Source organism: Pyricularia pennisetigena, assembly GCF_004337985.1.
Source record: "Pyricularia pennisetigena strain Br36 chromosome 7 map unlocalized Pyricularia_pennisetigena_Br36_Scf_7, whole genome shotgun sequence".
Classification (NCBI taxonomy): domain Eukaryota; kingdom Fungi; phylum Ascomycota; class Sordariomycetes; order Magnaporthales; family Pyriculariaceae; genus Pyricularia; species Pyricularia pennisetigena.
This window is the reverse complement of record NW_021940919.1, coordinates 610,813-629,979: the sequence shown is the minus strand read 5'-3', so window position 1 is coordinate 629,979 and position 19,167 is coordinate 610,813. Positions and strand designations below refer to the sequence as shown.

The 19,167-nt window shown below is 51.7% G+C and overlaps 5 protein-coding genes across 5 annotated transcripts; 2 read left to right on the top strand and 3 right to left on the bottom strand.

The window, feature by feature from the left end:
* Positions 1 to 1,418: 1,418 nt before the first annotated feature.
* PpBr36_09834 (uncharacterized protein) lies at positions 1,419 to 2,715 on the bottom strand (the record flags this gene model as incomplete). Its single annotated transcript, XM_029896953.1, has 3 exons — positions 1,419 to 1,488; positions 1,641 to 2,238; positions 2,340 to 2,715. 3 exons carry the CDS (start codon positions 2,713 to 2,715, stop codon positions 1,419 to 1,421), a joined length of 1,044 nt encoding a protein of 347 aa, XP_029745167.1.
* Positions 2,716 to 7,067: 4,352 nt separating this feature from the next.
* On the bottom strand, positions 7,068 to 10,741 carry PpBr36_09833 (uncharacterized protein; the record flags this gene model as incomplete). The annotated part of the gene is made up of 2 exons (XM_029896952.1): positions 7,068 to 10,346; positions 10,454 to 10,741. The coding sequence occupies 2 exons, from the start codon at positions 10,739 to 10,741 to the stop codon at positions 7,068 to 7,070; spliced, it is 3,567 nt and encodes a 1,188-aa protein (XP_029745166.1).
* Positions 10,742 to 11,568: 827 nt separating this feature from the next.
* PpBr36_09832 (uncharacterized protein) lies at positions 11,569 to 12,637 on the bottom strand (the record flags this gene model as incomplete). The annotated part of the gene is made up of 3 exons (XM_029896951.1): positions 11,569 to 12,222; positions 12,331 to 12,469; positions 12,588 to 12,637. 3 exons carry the CDS (start codon positions 12,635 to 12,637, stop codon positions 11,569 to 11,571), a joined length of 843 nt encoding a protein of 280 aa, XP_029745165.1.
* A 2,108-nt stretch (positions 12,638 to 14,745) lies between these two features.
* PpBr36_09831 (uncharacterized protein) lies at positions 14,746 to 16,589 on the top strand (the record flags this gene model as incomplete). Its single annotated transcript, XM_029896950.1, has 3 exons — positions 14,746 to 15,512; positions 15,616 to 16,042; positions 16,116 to 16,589. The coding sequence occupies 3 exons, from the start codon at positions 14,746 to 14,748 to the stop codon at positions 16,587 to 16,589; spliced, it is 1,668 nt and encodes a 555-aa protein (XP_029745164.1).
* Positions 16,590 to 17,522: 933 nt separating this feature from the next.
* On the top strand, positions 17,523 to 18,545 carry PpBr36_09830 (uncharacterized protein; the record flags this gene model as incomplete). The annotated part of the gene is made up of 2 exons (XM_029896949.1): positions 17,523 to 18,290; positions 18,369 to 18,545. The coding sequence occupies 2 exons, from the start codon at positions 17,523 to 17,525 to the stop codon at positions 18,543 to 18,545; spliced, it is 945 nt and encodes a 314-aa protein (XP_029745163.1).
* Positions 18,546 to 19,167: the final 622 nt, after the last annotated feature.

Sequence of the window (19,167 nt, the reverse complement as noted above, 5' to 3'; positions counted from 1 at the left end):
CGTGGCCTTGACCCAAGCGCAAGCCTCCGAAGGCTTATCTTCAAGAAAGATGCTCCTGTGGCCCCAACTTGGCACGCCCAGGCATGGATCATGAATCTCGACGACCGCGATCTATCGATCCTCCGCCCTTATTTTTCCCAAAAGCAAAGTGTGACTCCAACCAGGAAACTCGTCCGATATCTGGATCTCGCACGTAGCAGCTCGGGATGCTACGCGGCAGCGCCGTGTCGTAGATTGTCCAGATCAGGGGGCGACGGCCTCTCGGAGAAGTTGCCAAGCTCCTCCCAAGAGAGAGGGTGGGGATGAGCACAGCGTGAGTGGTCCGTCGGACCCAGCAGTACTAGCCAAAATCGAGGACCGCCTCAAAGTTGCTTGTCGGTCTGGCCCCCTAGTTCCCACCGCCGATGACCGCCCGCGCTCGTGTTGTTGTTGGCTTTTGCGAATAGCTGCGGTGACCGTACCCGCAGCGGAGGAACAGTCAGGAGCCACCGTGGAGCTTTCAGACCTTGCGCCCGGAGGATTCGAGAATCTGGGGTTTCGTTATAGGTGGGAGACCGTCAAGGCCCGCTTCAACGTGGCACGTAGCACGGAGTGAGTGGCAGATCCTGGCCGCCAGATGATCGGCCGACTCTCAAGCTGTCCTAGTGAACAATTTTCTTGCCTTGCCCTCACGAAATCCAAGGAGAAGTGCTGGAACCTATGGAAAAGGGGTAAAAAGAGCAACAAAAATAGGAGAACTAACAAGCGCACGAGCGGCTATCTACTATAACCAAAACTCATAGTCAGATAAGAAGAAGAATTCAACGCAATAGGCAAGGCCATAATGATGTGCCTGGCATCTCCTGTCCTGCTCCTCGGTGGAGTAAAACAAAAAAAAAAAAAAGAAAAAAAAAAAAAAAAAAAAAAAAAAAAAAAAAAAAAAAAAGAAAAAAGAAAAACCGGAGATATCATAGAAAACCACGATAGGTCCCCAGCAAACGACCGCTACCGAGAGCGGACAGGTCCGCAAAAGTCAAGCCCATAACAGCTATTTGATTTTAACGTGATCATGTCTTTTGTGTATTCAACAGACCCTTCTCTCTCTGTAATACAAAAGTTTGATTGAGTTCATACCTATACAATCAACAAACGGCTTGTCGTGAAAAGACACCAGGCAAGCTCCCCTCCTTTGCTTGGGGGGTATACTGGAAAAAGTTTGCTCTAATAAGTAAAGAACATGGAAAAGAAGAAAGAACCGAGAACACGAGAAGAAAATAAAAAAAATTCCGAGCAGAGAAACACTTTTTTCTCGGGGCCGAAGATAACTCTGGACGCCGAAACAAGAAACTGTAGTAAGTGAACCCGGCCCACAGAGGCAAACTAGGCTTAGAAGCCCCTTCAAACCCACCCGCGATCTTCTTGAATCTTTTTTTGCTGGCTCAGTTGCCAAAAGATTTTGAGATACGATCCACGCACGTGTCGAACAGGTCCTTTGCCTTGTCGACGCACCTGATTTTACGTCATGTGTTAGCAGTGAAATCACATTGCGCGGCGCAAGTCGAGCGGAAGACAAACCCTAAAGCGTCAAGTCAGCGGATCCATTCCTTTATGATCTGTAGATACAGCCAGCACTACCGAGGGCCGAGCCAACAGCTGCAAACTCACCTGCAAACGCCAATATGGCATGTGGACAGCCGGGCAGCACCATCGTATCAACATCGACGCCGGCACCGCGCAGCTGCTCAACAAACGCCAGCCCCTCCGGAGCCAGCAGGTCCTCACCACCAATGGCGGCAAACGTCGGGGGCATATAGGTCAGCTGCTTATCGGAAGCGTGGTTTACACTGGCGCTCCAGACACGCGGGTCGGCGTCGCCCAGCCACAGGCGTCGGTACCAGAGCATCCGCTCGGCCGAGGGGCTTATGGCGTGTGGGTTAATGGCCCAGAAGCCGGAGCCTGGGGTCGCAGTGTTGTCGACGACGGGCACGATGAGGACCTGGCGGAGCGGCCTCGCCATCTCGCCAGAGTCTAGGTCGCCGGCCTCTCCGAGGCTTATAAGCGTCACGGTCGACAAAAGCGCACCGGCGGAGACGCCGCCGATGGCCCAGCGGGCTCGATCTATGCTGAATCTAGTGGCGCCGCCATCCTGAGCGTCGGATAGGATCCACCTCACACCGGCGGTGCCGTCCTCGATGGCTGCGGGGTAGGGGTGTTCAGGGGCCAGTCGATAGCCGACCGAGCAGACGACGCAACGGGCGGCTACAAGGTTGTGGAAGTGATAAAAAAAAAAGTGAATATAAGATATTACACAAGAATTTGCCGAACGCTAGGCTTCCCGCTCTCTTGAAAGTGAAACTTACTTGCGCATATACGCGTCAGTAGGTCCAGCTCGCTCGAGTGGTCCCCGAGGACGAAGCCGCCGCCGTGGAACCAAACAAAGACTGGCCATCCGGATTCGGGTCTGGGTTCGTCCTCGGGGTTGATGACGGGCGTGAGGACGAGTATGGTAAAATGATCCAGCTGAACCTCTTCGGTCAGGACTGGGACGACATCGAGCCCCGTTTTCACCGACGCCTGCGAGGGCTGGCGCATAGCTGCACTCCAGGGCTGAGTATGGGTCGGCGGGGCATACTGGAGCAGCTTGTCGTGCACCTCCACATATTGTGGATCCAGTCGTGGCCGGACTTGAGGGTGCAGCGGCTGCCAGACCTGCCTCTCTTCTGTGGTGGATGACATTCGAAAGGCAGGGATGGATGGGGGTTGGTTGGGGCTCGCTTCTGAGGAACGCAGGCACGATCTTGTTCGGAGTAAATTCTTCGACGCTTCCAAGAGTTTTTTTTTTTTTTTTTTTTCCGAGACGGGTAAATGGTCTAGAAGAGGCTGGTTTCGCAAGTGACTAAGAAGAATTAAAAACGTCTAGCAAAAATAATAAAATATGGATAGGTCAGCCAGAACGAATACGACGTAGCACCCATCAAGAGCCTAGAAGCCCAAAGCGGATACTAGACCTAGAGGAAAGGGGAGGCAAGGAGAGGGAGGGAGAGGAGAAAAAGGGGATGAGTCGATGCCAGAAGGGTTCACAGGATTAAAAACGATCAAAAACTATCAAAAATAAAAAAAGTATCGGTAGCATTCCAGCACCAAATCCACACCACCCCCAGACAGATTTTGCTATAACTACAAAGTATTATGCCCACTTAACTACTACTGCCGTACAAAGTGGGCAATAAAAAATAATAGTAAATAAATAATAAAATAAAAAAGAAGACGAGCTCGTCGCCTTAGTGTGCTCGCTAACACAGATCGGGCTAGAATCCCAAGTCCACCTACCCCGGGCTTATCATAAACTAGGCCCATCTCGACCCGCGAGGGGTGAGGGTGGTCCGCTGACCTTCCTTTCCTGGTCTGAACGGTTGAGGGTCCCTTTTGGACGTCACATCACATCGACGTTGCAACGCGTGATGAACCAGGTCCGCCGGTGTGCACGTCAAAAGAAAGGAAAAAAAAAAAGTTTGGGTACGAAGCCATGGGTAATGGTGGTGGTTATAGGTGGTAGGTTCAGCGGCAGGGCGGGATGTTTGGTACGGTAATGCGTGACAACATGTACAGTAGATGAGATTTTTGGTAAAGGTAAGGAAGGGTATGCTTCAACCATGTACCAGGTATTGTATCTGTACTATGTTTAGTGTATCGTTGGTAGCGAGGAACATAGTAGGTTACATTTTGATTCAGTATGGAGAAAGCGTTAAAAGCATGGGCGAATCTCGCCCAATGCTCATGCAACTCTAGCGCCGGAGATTTTTCTTCTCGAACCATTGTCAGGGCCTTCGTGGGTGTGTCGTTCGTGTAGCCCGTAGCCTGTAGCGGAGGCTTGGAAAGGGCATCGTTGAAGGCAAGCCGGGCAGTTGGGGGGACTGGGAGTCAAAACCGTTTAGGGCTCCACGCAACTGTAGGGCAGCTCCCTATCTTGGGGTACATAACCTAACTCTAGGTACTTTGCTTGTTTGATCCAAACGGCGTGCAATGCAACGCAACCTTGAACAAGTACTTGGCTTGGTACTGTACAGTACAGAGCATGCATGTGGTGGGGCTGCCTGACACCTTTACATAAGAGGGTCGATGTTGTAGTGGGAAGGGTTCCATAGGTTCGATCTTTATTACCCTGATCCCTGGAGCCGCGATGCCTGGTGCAGGGATAATGGACAAGTTAGGGACCTTTTCTCCTGGATCCCTGGAGAGATAGGCTTGTCTTTCCGTTCTTGCCGCCCTGCCGTCAATCGGCGTCTCTGCCATTGAGAATGCCCAGACAGGAAAATGCACTCTCCTCTCTTTGTTTGATTTAGGAGAAATGATTTGAGCTAGCTCACCTATGCACCCTTTTCTTTTTTTCCCTTTTTTCCCCCTTTTTTTCCCCCCAAATGTTTAGCAATTTTTGTTTGTCCTTTCTTGGTTATACAATTATTGCGTGTTTGTTTCGAATCGCACATTCAGTGCCTGCCAACTAGACTTGGTAGTGAAAGAATCACAGCTTCTCACCGCCCGTTCGATCGCGCATCGATCATATATACCTCCTCCCTTTGGTTATGCTGGTCGTACAAAGTCTTGGCGATCTCCTCATCCCCGGTTCTCGGTTTGCGAATCGACAATTGTTAAGTGCCGACCTCATCTGTCGAAGATGGGCGATTTCGATTTCGATTAACCCCACCAACGAGGTGTGGCCGAATTGGGAAAAAAACAAACCCCGACGATCCAATGAGATTCCTACCTCACCCATCTATAAACTAGATACCTTGAGGCTTAAGGCAAGCTAGGTAAATAGGTACCACGGAAATTGCCCCAAAGATTTACCCTCATAGATCATGATTGTTTAATTATGACCATTATATTTCTATGAGCAAAGTAGACAAAAGCCCTCAAATTCCCGCTGAGCAGGTTTACGTAAATTGTAGGCAGGCTGCATATTGTTTAGGAACCTGGCAGCCATGCATTCGAGCCTTTTACTTTTGCTTCCCACATTAAAACAGCCTCATTGGCAGCGGGCCTTCAGCGCACTCCCGGGTACACTGTTTTCCTTTCTCGGTTGAGCAAGAATATAACGTGTTACATAGCAACACGTACGGTTTTTGCCTCGGACCCCCTTAAAGCTGTCCCATGTCAGATGCATGACATATCACTTTGTCAAGCCCGGGGAGACACTCCCGTCTCCCTGGCGATGTTTGCACTATGCTCGCTAGTCTAGAAGTAGTCGAATGTATCTTAAGCAAGACGCAGGCTTGTAGGTATTCTCTCGCACGCACCATCCGGCAAACGTCCACAACCTCGCTCAAATTTCAAGGGCGGTCAAACCGCAGCTGAAAGGGGACCACAGCGGGATGCAACCACCCATTTTATCCTTTCTGCATTCTGGTAGGAGCCTTGGCAGCATCCACACTTCCCTCAGCGCTCCCCTGGCCCAGTCCCTCAGTCCCCCTCCCTCGCTTTTCAACCCCCTGGTTTGCCGATCGGACTTGTCCATCTCGGGCCCAGACCAAAAGGGGAAATCCAAGGCATTCGAGGAGCAACCGGAGCGTTATTTCCCACTACATATTTTCTGAATACTAATCAAGGTTGTGGGAGGGTGTGTAGATGTTTACAAGGGTGATGTGCCTCTCCCTCGTCCAAGCCATTTTGCCGTTAACACCAAGACAGTCAAGGTAGTAAGTACTCTTGGTATTTCAGCACCATCGTGGCGAACCTTTTTTTTTCTTTTTTTTTTTTTTTTGCCACTGCTTGTGCTTCCTTGCTTTATCTGTTTGGCGAACCCACAGGCAACGGCAGTGAACCGTGGCTCTCTGAGGCAATCCCACGAGGCCCGTATAAACATCAGAGAAAGCGATTGGATGTGTTTAATTTGCCTGAAAATCCGGGTCCTCCCATGAGATGAGTTGCATCGGGAAAAGCACGGGTAGTAAACTCCATTAATTCCGTCATTGTTTATGGGAGGAGACGTAGGAGGCGAGAAAGCCATTCTAGGAAAGGCCTATTAACAACCCCGTACAAGCCGTGGAGGCGGCGGTTGGGCATCAACGGTAGGGGGAAAAAAGTTCCTTTTGATGATCGTTGGGTGATGGGCTGAACAGACGGGATTTACCCAACACGGGGGGGCCCCGGCAAAAGCCGGCGGGAAAAAAAAAAAAAAAACCTGTCAATACTGGCCCCAAGCGCACCGAGCCGCCACGGCAGTATCAGGTTTATGATAAGGGCAGGGCTATTCGTATATCGCCATTTAGATAATGCAAAGCTGCCTCCGTCTTCCTCTTTTCGGGATAGGATTATGGACACTTGTTGCCTCGTGCTGCTTTGCTCTCTGCTAGTCTTCCGCACCAATCTCAGTCAGAAACCTGCTGTCATCCACTGCTCTGATTCTTAGTCGAAACAGATGTGGGCAAGCCAAGAGAGTCTCCCTGAGTGTCGCGCAGACCATGCAAGTGACAGCTCACTTTTAGAGCAGAGAAGCCCTCTGACTCACTTCTATGGACTCATTTGACGCCAAGTCCTCTTTTGTAGGCTATGCTCTGCTTTGATGCTAGCGTCTGGCCTGAGGGAAAGGTTTGAATAAAAAAGATCAGATTCGAACCAGGCAGCATTGTGCTCCATGAACAAAATCTGAGGCATTGTTATTCCTCTCCAGACGCTTCTTGGCCAGTCGAGGCAATTTGAGCTAGTTTAGGATATCTATCTTTCTCTTTTGGCGAAGCGCTTCAGCTTTCCTAAGTATTAGGACATTGATGTTATTTCTAGAACTCCTAGTTAGCTTCCCACGGCTCCCGTCTGAGAGTGTCTGAATTATATGCGATGTCAAAAAGAAAACTGTCTGAACCAAAATCGAAAGAAAGTGTAAAAAGGTCGAGGGACTTGGAAGGTGACTTACTGAACGGTCCTGAGGTGTTGAACATCATCGCAAACTTGGCATGACCAATCTCTGTGACCCGGAAAATCAACTTTATATTGCACACCAAACACCTTTTAAAGAGACAGAGCTACCAATTAATATAAAGGAAACAGTCATTCACCTAGATGGATATCCATCCACCATTTTTCTTTTTCGCTCACTGTCCCGCACCCGCACCTCCACGCCCGCCGACGCCTGCACCCATGGCAGCCACCTGCTCCGGGCTGATGCTGACCTCAGGTAGAGGCCTGCCCCTGGACGTGGGCCAGGGCACAAACTTGATCATGGCCAGGTAGCGGAGGTACCTCCCGACGTCCTCCCTGCCGATGCCGTAACCCGCGCTCTCGTCGACTCCTGTCCAGGCCTCGGCGTCCGCCTTGAGCACCGCGACGGCGTTCTGGTCCTCTAGTTCGGGTGCCTTGGTATTGGCGGGTAGGTCCGAGATGCAAAGGTGGAAGAGAGGTAGGAGCGCGTGCTGCTCCTGGTCCCTCTCGACACCCGCGCCCGCAGACACGTACTGCTCCAGCTCCTCCTTCCACGAATCGTACGGCACCTCGAGCACCTTGTAGCCATAGAACTCTAGCAACGAGAGATACTCATTCATCCGCAGGCGCGGGTGGCCCGTGACATGGACCACGTGAACACCTTCACTGCCCTGGGCTGGCACAGGGTTGAGCGCAGCCGCCACGACAACACGCGCAACGTGGTTGACGGGCACAGCGTTGACCGTGTTGAGAATGCGGGGCCTTGTGCCGAGCTGGATGCAGCCCTTGAGGAAGCGGATGAGGAAGTCGTCTGTGTTGGAACATCCCGACTCGGAATCTCCCAGAATGTAGCCTGGCCTGACGACAGAGCCTCGAAGTCCGCGTCGGCCCGCCTCCCTAACCAGCTGCTCCGAGATCCACTTTGTTTGGCCGTAACCTGTGCCCAAACCAGTGGCACTCCCTTCGAGGTCGTCTGACTCGGGGACGGCGCCTTGGCCGGTGCTCAGTTGCCTCTCAGACAGCTTCACATAGTGTTCGGTGTCCAAGACGCTAGTTGAGCTGACAAAAGTGAACAACTTTGGCTTGCCCTCGTTGCACAGCCGCATCGCCTCGATCGTCGATGTGACGTTGGCAGCCAGCATGTCTTGCCAGCGGCGCACCCAGTGGACAGTCGCGCCGTTGTGGATAACTACATCCACCTCGTTTGACAGACGCTCCCACGTGGGCTGGTCAATACCAAGTTGCGGCTGGGCCAAATCGCCCACTACGCAAGAAAGCCGCCCAGCCCACTCATCCCGCCAGATACCATAGCCCTGTAGCGATCGCGTCAGACGGTCTGTCGCCGCCTTTTGGTCCTTGGCACGCACGTGTGCGATGAGCTTTAGCTGTCGGCTTGTCCTCTGCAGGATATCGCGGATCAAGAAGGCACCCAAGAAGCCCGTTGCGCCAGTCAGGAAGATGGTAGGCCTGGATGACGCCCGTATCGACGACGGATCTGCCGTCTTGTACGATGCCGGAAGTTTTTTAACGAGGTCGTCCCGAGCCTTGGCATATGAGTTTTCCTCATCCTCGGTTTGGCTGGTGCTATCACCGTTGGCTGCCCCAAGGTGCTTGTCAACCTGCCGACTGAAAGCCCCGAGTGTGGGGTTCTCGTAGAGGGTGTTGATGGATACATTAGCACCCATCTGCTTGCGCACGTCGAGCAGCATCTGCTGTGCCAGGATACTGTGTCCACCGAGGTCAAAGAAGTGGTTATCAGGCGCGATCGACTTTTCGTTCAGGCCCTGGATCAATGCAGCCCACCTCGTGGCAACGGCACGTTCTGTCTCAGTCAAAGACTCCCATCGCTCAATATCGGCGCTTGAGGCTTCCGCGGTTTGCTCAGCAATATCAGGGAAAGGCAGGTTGGGCTTGTCGACCTTGCCGTTGGGGTTCAATGGCAGCTTCTCCAGTACAATGAAGATGCTGGGAATGGCGTAGGTTGGCAGCCGCGACTTGAGATGGTCGCGAAGCTCAGCCTGCATACGACGATATCTCTTGAAGTATACTTTGGTTGCTCCGAAGTCCGTGCCCTCGTCATCCTCGGCATCCTCATAGCCATGCAGCTTGAGCCACTGGGGCCATTGCTTGAGCTCAGGCACAACGTAACTGACCAGCTTCGGCTCCTCGTTCTTGTCCCTTCGCACGAGCGTTTTGCAGTCCCTAATGAGGGAACTCTGACTGAGGTTGCTGTCGATATCGTTGAGCTCAATTCTGAAGCCCCTGATCTTGACTTGATCGTCCGCGCGGCCAGTACATTCGACATCGCCCGTCTCCAGATACTTTCCGAGGTCACCTGTGCGGTACAGTCTGTCCAGAGGGCCCTTGTAGTATTTTCTCCATGCTGCATCCTTAGTCGGGTGCACTTTGTCCGCCTCAATCCACTTGTTGTTATCCACGAACCAGTTCATCAGGAATTTCTGTTCGTTCAATGCAGGGTCGCCCTTGTAGCCCTCAGCCAGACCAGCGGCACGCACGTAGATCTCGCCCACCTCGCCGACGCCACAAAGCTTTGTCCTATCTTCCCGGTTGACGACCAGCAGCTGAACGTTCTCCATGCCAGTTCCGGCAGGGATCGTGTCCTTGCCCAGCCTCTCCAGAAAGTCCGGGTCTGAGGCACGATTCGGAATCTTGTAGTAGCTGACCGCTCTGCTGGTCTCGGTCGTGCCGTACATGTTGATAATGTCGACATTGGCGGCAAGCTCGCGCAGACTGCGACAGTCGCGCGTCGTCAGCACGTCGCCGACGAAGTAGGCTGTTTTCAGGGCAGGGAATTGTGCGGTGGCGCCGCCGACTAGAATCTGACCCATGGCAGGCGTCAGGTGTGTCACTGTCGGCTCAAAGCGCTTGAACCACTCAGCCAGGCGCTCATGGGCAATATTCTCCTTGGACGGCACCAGGAGGCGCGCGCCTAGGTACAGCGGCGTGAAGATGTCTCGCTGCACGGGGTCGTGCGCGATGCCGGAGAGCAGTGTGAACCGGCTCTCCTCGCCCATGCCAAATGTCTCGGCCATCCAGCGGAAGTATTTGGCTAAGCTGTAGTGTCGACCAAGCACGCCCTTGGGCCGGCCTTCTGAGCCTGACGTGAAGCTAAGTGTGGGGTTCGAGTCGGGCCCGACCTCGACATCCGCAGGCGGCGAAGACGCCTTGCCGCGCACGCTGGCAAAGACATCAGCACCGTTGATCTCTCCTCCCGAGAGATGACCGTCATCGCCTATGCGTAGTGATGGAACCTCGGCCTTCAGCTTCAGTTCCTCATCAATGTACCTACGCACGAGGGGCGCCAAGGGACCGGCCTCGTCGGTGGCGCGCGCGATTTGTACAAGGGCGGTCGGGCCGGATACTTCAAGATAGATTTGTTGACGGGACGGCGGATACAGTGGGTCTAGGACACTAAATGTAGCTCCGGCAGCCTAAAGGTGTGTTTGGTTGCGTGAATATTTCTGTTCTCTACTAGACACAGTGCTGGCTGAAAGAACGCTGGGAATCGGTTCAGTCGACGCGGAAGGGGATATCTTACAAGGACACCCATAATGCTGACGACGAGGTCAACTGACCTATGCGCCCAAATCATGACTACGTCGCCATTAGTGACTCCTGCATCGTGAAGGTAATGCGCCAGGACATTTGACGCCTCGAAGATCTGCTTGTAGGTAAATATCCTTTCCGGTGCTTCGGAGGATTCTGTTTCGATCACGCAAACCCGCTCTGGATGCTTCTGGGCATTTTTGGCGAATATCTCGTGAATAGCGCCGACGTAGCCAGACCAGTCAAGGTCGACCGTTGGGTCGGGGATCTGATGCGCCATGGTGACGAATTATCGTGACGGGGACAATTGGCGGGGTTATTTCTGTGGCCGCCAGGGTGTACGTGTGGACTTGTATGCGCACTCGAGCTTCTGAAAAGCCCAAATGTATTTGAAAGTGCTCCTGGCCTCAATTGAGTCTTTCAAAAACATGAAGCAAAACTGGAAGCCAGAACCTCACCGAGATATTGCTTGCAAAAAAAAAAAAAAAGTGAGTAATTCTGGTGACGGTGACTCGACTTTTCAGAGCGCAATTGGATCCCTGCAGAATGTAAAAAAAATTGATCCACTATGACATTCGGTATTGCGACATCGGAGGCTGCTCTTGGCGTGGATGCTTAATTCTGGGGCATTTGGCGCGGGAGCTCTCCCCAGACCTAAATGACCCACCCAGCTTTACTAATCTGACTCGCGATAGAGGGGTATTTTTTTTCGTGGTGTCCTGAGGTGTTGAACACGTAGTGGCCTAATGCCAGATTTGTTCTCTAGAACAAATACACATAGGCACTGAAGATGATTTAGACCGTTCTAGAGACTTGCCAATGTGCCCGTGATCTTCAGGAGCGGATAAAGTAAGCGGTGAAGCCGCCACCTGTTGTGGGCAGAGAGAATAATCAAATCGGGCCGAGATTAAAGTTTGGAACGGCGCCTGGCGCCATTGGAAAAGGAGTTCAAACTTGGATGGCAATTTCAGGGGTCTAGCGCAGACTAATATGTGACCCAAAGATTTATTATATCCATGTTGCTTAGTCTCGAGTGCTGCACAACACCCAATCTTGTCCTGCATGTGTGTTTACCCTTCGACCTCCATCAATCCGTCCGTTGCCACTTCATGCAAGTGACGACTTGCTGGCATTGTTCTGCGGTGCAGCCAAAGCTGGACCCTCAGGGGTGACGTACGCCTTGGTCATGCCACCGTCCACGACAAAGTCGTGGCCATTGACGAAGCTGCTTTCGTCGCTGGCCAGGAACAGCACGGCTTGGGCCTGCTCGATGGCCTCGCCGAACCTGCCTGTCGGGAAGTGCACCTCACGCCTGTGACGCTTGGCCTGGTCGTCGCCGAGCCAATCCTGCAGCAGCGGCGTGTTGAGCGGCGCCGGGCACAGGTTGTTGAAGCGGAAGCCCTCACGGGCGTGCACGATGGCCAGCTCGCGCGTCATGGCCAGGACAGCGCCCTTGGAAGCCGTGTATGCGAGCTGCGGGGTCGCAGAGCCGACAAGCGCCACGACCGAGGCCGTGTTGATGATGGAGCCCTTGGTCTTCTTGTGGCGGCGGAGAGCAAGAACAGCATGTTTGCTACCGTACCACACGCCCTTGACATTGATGTCCTGCGTGAGGTTCCAGATGTTCTCGGGCGTATCGACCGCGTCGGCGTCGTCGGCGTGCATGATGCCGGCGTTGTTGAAGATGATATCCAGACCACCCCATGCATCAACGTGCTCGATCATGGCTTTCACCTCGGCTTCTTTGGAAACGTCGCATTTCTGAAAAAGGATAGGCTTGTCAGTCCGAATTCTGCAAACACTCATAGCCGCGCGGGTATGATCTAGCTGAATAATCGAGAAAATGCTATATCTAGACATGTGACTTACCACTGTCTCAACCTGAGCGCCCGGCACTAGCGACTTGACCTTGTCAAGTGCCTTAGCCAGGGCATCGAGCGATATATCGGCCATCAGCACATGGGCACCCTCCTTGGCGAACAAGATGGACGTCTCAAGTCCAATGCCACTATTATGGGATAGCTTGCTTGATCAGCTATTGTCTTATGCCACTTTTTGGTAAATGACATACATGATCCAAAATAGAGTTTTTGGATACGCAGTCCTGACATCAGGCGTGTACATACCCTGCAGCACCAGTTATAACGGCATTCTTGCCAGCGAGCCGACCAGCCATGGTTGCTGTTTGTAGATCAGTGAAATTAAGCTAACTAAAATTTTGATGTGGTCGTGTTCCGAATTGACGTTTCGTCAAGGTTTACGTCGTTGGTAGTAGAAGAGTGAGTTGGCTGGAAGTTTTAATAGAGAAGAAAGGATGACAAGACGGGAGGTGGATAGGCAAGGTTTGACAAAATAGTTTGTAGAATAGTTATCCTACTACTGAATATCTGTCAAACGAGAGATAAACAAACCTGAAAGTCGAGTCAGACACTGGACTCCGATCTGGGCTACCTTAGATAGGCACCGTTGGTATCACGAGGGCGGGTTTACTCCATACTAATCTGCTTAGGGCGGGCGGGTTACCATACCGCCTCACTGCGGCACCTCCGAGAACGGAAAGCGCATGGCCCATGATGGCGCATGACCTAAACTTGTTGCTCTTTGTGATTACATACTGTCCGCACTCGATGAATTGGTTATCTTTGGCTTATCCCGCGTAATAAGATGGATGCAACCAAGTCCTGGAAATAACTGATCCCACCTGAGACTCACGACTTTCGTACCTGCTTTTTGTCTTTTTTGCGAGACACGACGTATTGAGTGGTAAACAACATCGCGACCAGGGTAGTCCAATTCAAGTCGTCAGTGGCATGTGCTACTTGACCCCGCGCACCCCGCCGTTACACACCCAGGGTTCTTCATACTATACGCACAGTACTATAGTAGCATAGTAAATTAGTTACTTGATCCACAGCTGATGAGTCAGCAGTCAGCACTCAAAGACCACAACCGGGGAACTCACGGTAACCCAACCTATTGGTGGAGGCCTTTGGATGGCCATCAAGGTCAAACAAGAACCCATCCATCCCATCAAGATCAACGCTCCCGGTTTGGTTGCTTAATTGATTACTGGGGGCTGACATGAGTGTACCTGCCTAAAAAATTAGCACAGACCTGGATGAGTTAGGAACGTTATTGCTTTCCCTACTCTTGTCGGGGTGAATTTTGGGTGGCTGCAAAAAAACTGATGTAGGTTCTCTCAGTCATCATATACACTCAGGTCGCCCGTTGCCAAAGAAACGATCTTTCAAATCACCCCCAGCCCGTGGACAGTGGTAATCTCAATTCAAGCTTGATCTAATTTGCAGAGCCGCAATTACCATCTCCGTAGAGATGCAGAGTGTCTTCTTGTCGAAACAACCGACTGAAAACGTGTCAGTACACATACAAGGGACGCCGAATTTCCGTTAGATGAGGCTGCCGCTAGGTCGGCTCTGCTCAACTTGTTCAGCCCCCTCATTTTTTGTTTCATTGTCTTTTTCCGAGTTTATTTTCTATCTCCCGATTTCGTATCACTAAAAACGGAATCCTGTTTCCTTTTGACTCTGTTCTTGTCCGGTCTTGGTATAAAGACAGACGCAAGCTTTCAACTCATCTCGAATGCGAACTAGTTCCCGACTGCCAAGCAATTCTATCAATGTGCTTTTGGTTTTGCCCTGATTTGCTCGTGCCTGGTTCGCTGGCCTTTTTGAGTCAGCCTCGATTTCATCTTCCTGCGAACAAATTCTCGTTGAAACCAATATGTCCAGCTTCGGACGGTTAACTGTCCCAATTTACTGGCGCGGGTACCGTGGCAAATTCACCGGTCGCTTGAGACCGCCATGACCCGATTAGCTTTTTTAGTAGTACCCTGTACTTGTACTTGCATGTCTTTGAATTTCATTGGGGAACAGACGCAGTAATGCCACTTCAGGAAGGTTTGGAAAGATGCAGACGTCCGGTCCGACTACTATTCAGACAAGGTCCCGAAAGGGCTGGACAATGGGATGAGCGCTGGAGAGTCCCTCTTCCGCGATCGTCCACTGTCGTCATTCCTAGCGTTGGTTTTTGGTGGCCCGTGAACACCGCTATTTGTGCTTTCTGTTCATCTTCTTATTTCTACCTTACCCAGGTAGCTTCTTGCCAAGCTCCTTTCCTGCATTTGTGGTTTCAAACTTTTGCATTTTTGTACAGCACCTAATACCTCCGCAGAACAGGTTGGAAAAGTCGCTGAGCCGGGCTACCAGCGTGGAAAAGAAACAACACGGAGAGTAAAAAAAAAAAAAAAAAAAAAAAAAAGGAAGAATGCCGACTGACCCTTCACTCCACCCAAAATGGGCTTTCGGCATATTGAATCACCGCGAAACCATCCACGTACCAGGCTCTGTGGTTTTGGTTGCCAACGATGCCAACGACTCTCAATCAACATCTGATGTTGAATCCAAGGCGCCAGAAATCCCCGCTACTACGGTTTCTGAAAGGGTCTTGATCCCCGCCACGTCCGCGAAGAAGACGAACCACCACAACATAATCCTCCACCCACAGCCAGAGGATTCACCCAATGACCCCCTGAACTGGCCAGTATGGCGCCGAAACATGGTGCTATTGTCCGTTGGCCTGTTCTGCATGATGGGAGCCGGGCTCACACCAGTCTTGGCGGCCGGCTTCACGGACATCGCAAACGACTATCAGATCGACGTCGATCATGTCCCTCTCACCACAGGCATGTACATGCTTGGAATGGGGATTGGGTCCGTCTTTGTGGCTCCAACGGCGTTGCTGTATGGCAAGCGGCCGGTGTATTTAGGCGGGGCTGCACTTTTGGTCGTTACCTGCGCTTGGTGCGCGTTGTCACCCACTTTTGAGTCTTTGGTGATGGCACGGGTGTTTCAAGGAATTGCCGTCAGTCCGATTGAGTCTCTTCCGGGGTCAACCATCAGCGAGACCTTTTTCCTGCACGAAAAAGCATTCCGCCTGGGCATCTACACACTGCTGCTTATGATTGGCAAGAACTTGTTCCCGTTGGCAAGTGCGGGGATTATGCAGAGTCTTGACTGGCAATGGGTGTTCTGGTAAGTTGGATGGTCTAAAAAGTCTCTTGTGGTTCTAGAAGAGCTGGATCTAGTCTAGACGTGACATTCCGCTATCTGTGTCTGACCTCACCACCTTTCACAGGATCTCTGCTTTCCTTGCCGCGTTGATCGGCATTTTATTATTATTCTTTGCCCCCGAAACCTTTTGGGAGCGTAGGCCCGACCTTCACAACTCCAGGTACACAATTGAGCTTCAAAGTTCGCCACGGCGGACCCTGGTGCAGGAGCTCCAACCGTATCATGGTCGACTCATTCAGGACAGCTGGATGCAAGTGGCCTGGCGGCCCTTTACACTTTTTTCATACCCGGCCGTCGTATGGTCGGCGCTGGTTTATGCATGCTCAGTGGGGTGGCTGGTAGTCATGTCCGAGTCGGTAGATGTCATATTCATCGGCGGCGCATACAAGTTCACTCAGCTGCAGACCGGATTGCTGTACATTTCGCCACTGATTGGAGGAATTCTGGGCACAGCTATCGCGGGCAAGATATCAGATTGGATCGTTCCGATGGTATGTTTGCCTCCTCTTTGTTCCTGCTGGAACTTTGAATCTTACAACTAACATGTGCTTCTATCGAAACCAGATGGCAAAACGAAACGGAGGCATGTATGAGCCCGAGTTCCGACTCGTCATGGTCGTTCCAGCGTTCATCACCACTGTCGCTGGCCTGATAGGTTTCGGCTGGTCGGCGGAATGGTACGAACACTGGATGGTACCAACAACCTTTTTCGGCATTGTGTCGTTTGGTTGTTCTCTAGGCGCCACCACGGCCATCTCGTTCGTCATGGACAGCCATGGCCAGTACAGCGTCGAGACGCTGGTATCGCTGACATTTTGTAAAAACGTCTTCCACGGTATGATCTTTAGCTTCTTCTTTACCGATTGGCTGCTGCAGGATGGCAGTCGCTGGGTCTTCATGTGGCTGGGTGTCATTCACTCCGTTGTAATGCTGAGTGGCATTCTTATGTACATTTTTGGCAAGAGGGCAAGAATGTGGGTGGCCAAGAGGGATCGTGGCGATGGGGTTGTTATCCCCCGGCCCAGGCGGCACAGTTAAGACTTGATCGTAATATTTTTGTGTACACGAAGCATATGGGTGGGTATATACGTTTATAGACCTGTTTGCTTTCTCTAATGGAACTTTCCTTTCATCGTTAAACTTACCTGATGCTCCAAGGGTGAGGAAGCTGTCGTGTCAAATGTTTTCCATTCGCACTAACTGTCAACCTATCCCATAGACACATGCGTATTCACCTACCGATCATCTTTCTTATACGTGATTGTTCACCCGGGTGGATGAATAGGCAGGTAAGCGACTGATCCTGTTGGTGAATCCTGACATTTTGACTCCTGTTTCCTGTAGAGAAATGCGGTCTAGTTGACTGCTTTTAAGACTTATCCCCCGAATACTACAGTCCCCCTTCCTGCAAACCAAGACCCCGAGAATCACGCTGGCTTCGGTCTATCACCAGGTCCCCATATGAGAAATTCAGGAGCGTGATTTGATAGGCTGCACAGACGTTTACCAAAAAGTCGAAAGACAGCACAAACCCTAATTCAAGGATCTGTGAGAGCATGGCCGTGGCCGATCTAACTGAACATTCCGCCGGCCTTATACAAAGCCCCCGAGCACCTCTCTAGCTATGACTTGTGGCAAACTCTGCACCAAGCAAAGACACTTGCATGGCTCACTCGTGTAAAAGAACATTCATGTGCAAGTTGAAGAAATTACAAGCCAAGGTGGCATCATAGTTTCGGTGTTTGAGCCCAATTATCTACAGTCTGGTGGGACATCCTTTTTCACCATGCGCACCTAAGAAAGTTTGTGAGTTTCTACCATATAATGCCTCATGAATATCATATAAAGACCTGCGATTTCCCCAGTCCCTCTGTAGTAGTCTGCCTTTCTTCTCCCCCCCCCCCCTTTCTCTCCTCTTAAAGCAGAGCTGATCGAGGGAAACAATATTCATCAATACCATAATATCTCAAAATGCGCTGCTTCAACTACTTCATCGCCTCATCGGCGATCATTGTCCTTCCGGTGATGGCTGTGCCCATGGCCACCACAACCCGGTCAGCTGGACTCTTGGGTGTCAACACACCTGCTCCTGCCCAGTTGACACCAGATCCTGACACGCCTTTGGTGATGCCGGACTGGAATCCTAACATTCCCATTCCGAGGCCGGGCCCGGATTCTCACATGGCCATACCGATGCCGTACTGGGACCCAGACCCCCGTCCCGTGGACCCATCTCCTCCGGCCAAGTTCACACCATATCGAGGCAAGCCCATACCGACGCCGAACTTGGAGCCACTCCCTTACCCCATGGATCCATCTCCAGTCCCCGAAGATAAGCAGTACCAGTACAAAAACAGTCGCCAGCTCGTGCCCGGTCCAATGCCCAGCCCTGAAGAGGAGGAGTGGCTCGACGAAGGCGAGTACTCGCCTTTTATGACTCCGAACATCGTCATCGTCGACGGCAAGCCCGAGCCTGCGCCACCTGCAATCCCGGAGTCGACAATGTCTGCCCTGGCTCCCGTGCAACCACCAGCCAACCGCACCGTCGCAAGCCGTGAAGATATCGTATCGACCTACAAAGGCTATATCGATAACTGCGACGGGTGCCTGCTGCGGGGCATCGACACGCTCTGGTGTGTTTGCAGGTCGACCAAGGGGCAGCGTGATTCGGCTATGAAGCAAGTGGAATGCGAGGCCAACCTTGGCAGGAAGCTGGGGAACGCCGATGGGAACCTTGTGGTAAGTTCTTTTTATTTTCTCTTGGGAAAACAAAACCTACAAAGGTGCAGAAAAGTCATATACTAACTTCCTTGCCAGTGGTCATCTCTTGGTTATCGGGACTCGTGTAGAAACTTTGCCCTCCGTCTAAGACGATATTACTATGCCGAGTGCCCAGACAAGGACGGGGTGTGGAAGGAGACCATGATTGACCTCAATGAGCATATTGGGATTTATGATGACGGAAAGGAGCTCGCGCTGCAACTAGCAGAGTAGGGCAATGTCGAGGGTTTAGTTAGCCTCTTGCTAGGACAAGACAAGGTTTTCTTTCGCAGAGACGCACATGCACGGTTGACAGGCAGGAGGTTATCCTCCGGTCTAGCTTGCCTGCCATGCATAGCTGGCTAGCCAAGCACGGGCTTTCTCATGTAGATATAGAGGTATCCAAGTACCCTTCTATTCACATACAAATCGGGCGCAGCTTAGCGTTCACGCTAACTCACACTGATTCACGCTAACTCACGCCAGCCCGGCGCCAGGGAAAAATCTTTTGCAGATTGTCCGCTCGAGAAACTAAAAGTAAAAGAAAAATAAGGGTCCAAATGACACAGAAGGCTTCTATATGCCCCTATTCTACACGTATGTCAAGAGGATATATGGCCGGAAATAAAGCAATTTGACGTCATTTGGGAATCAGCTTTGTTTATCATATAGATTATGAGAGATCTGTTGATTTACCTTGTTCCCTTTTTTTATTTTAGGTTTAGTAGGTTCACGCCCAGTGACAGAGGTGTGGCCCGTTGGCCTGCCAGCGGCCCTCGCACCGACCTCCCAGCCACCCGCAAAACCACCTATAAAGCTGCGTGATTTCCATCCCCCCAAATCCTTGCGCTCCTTT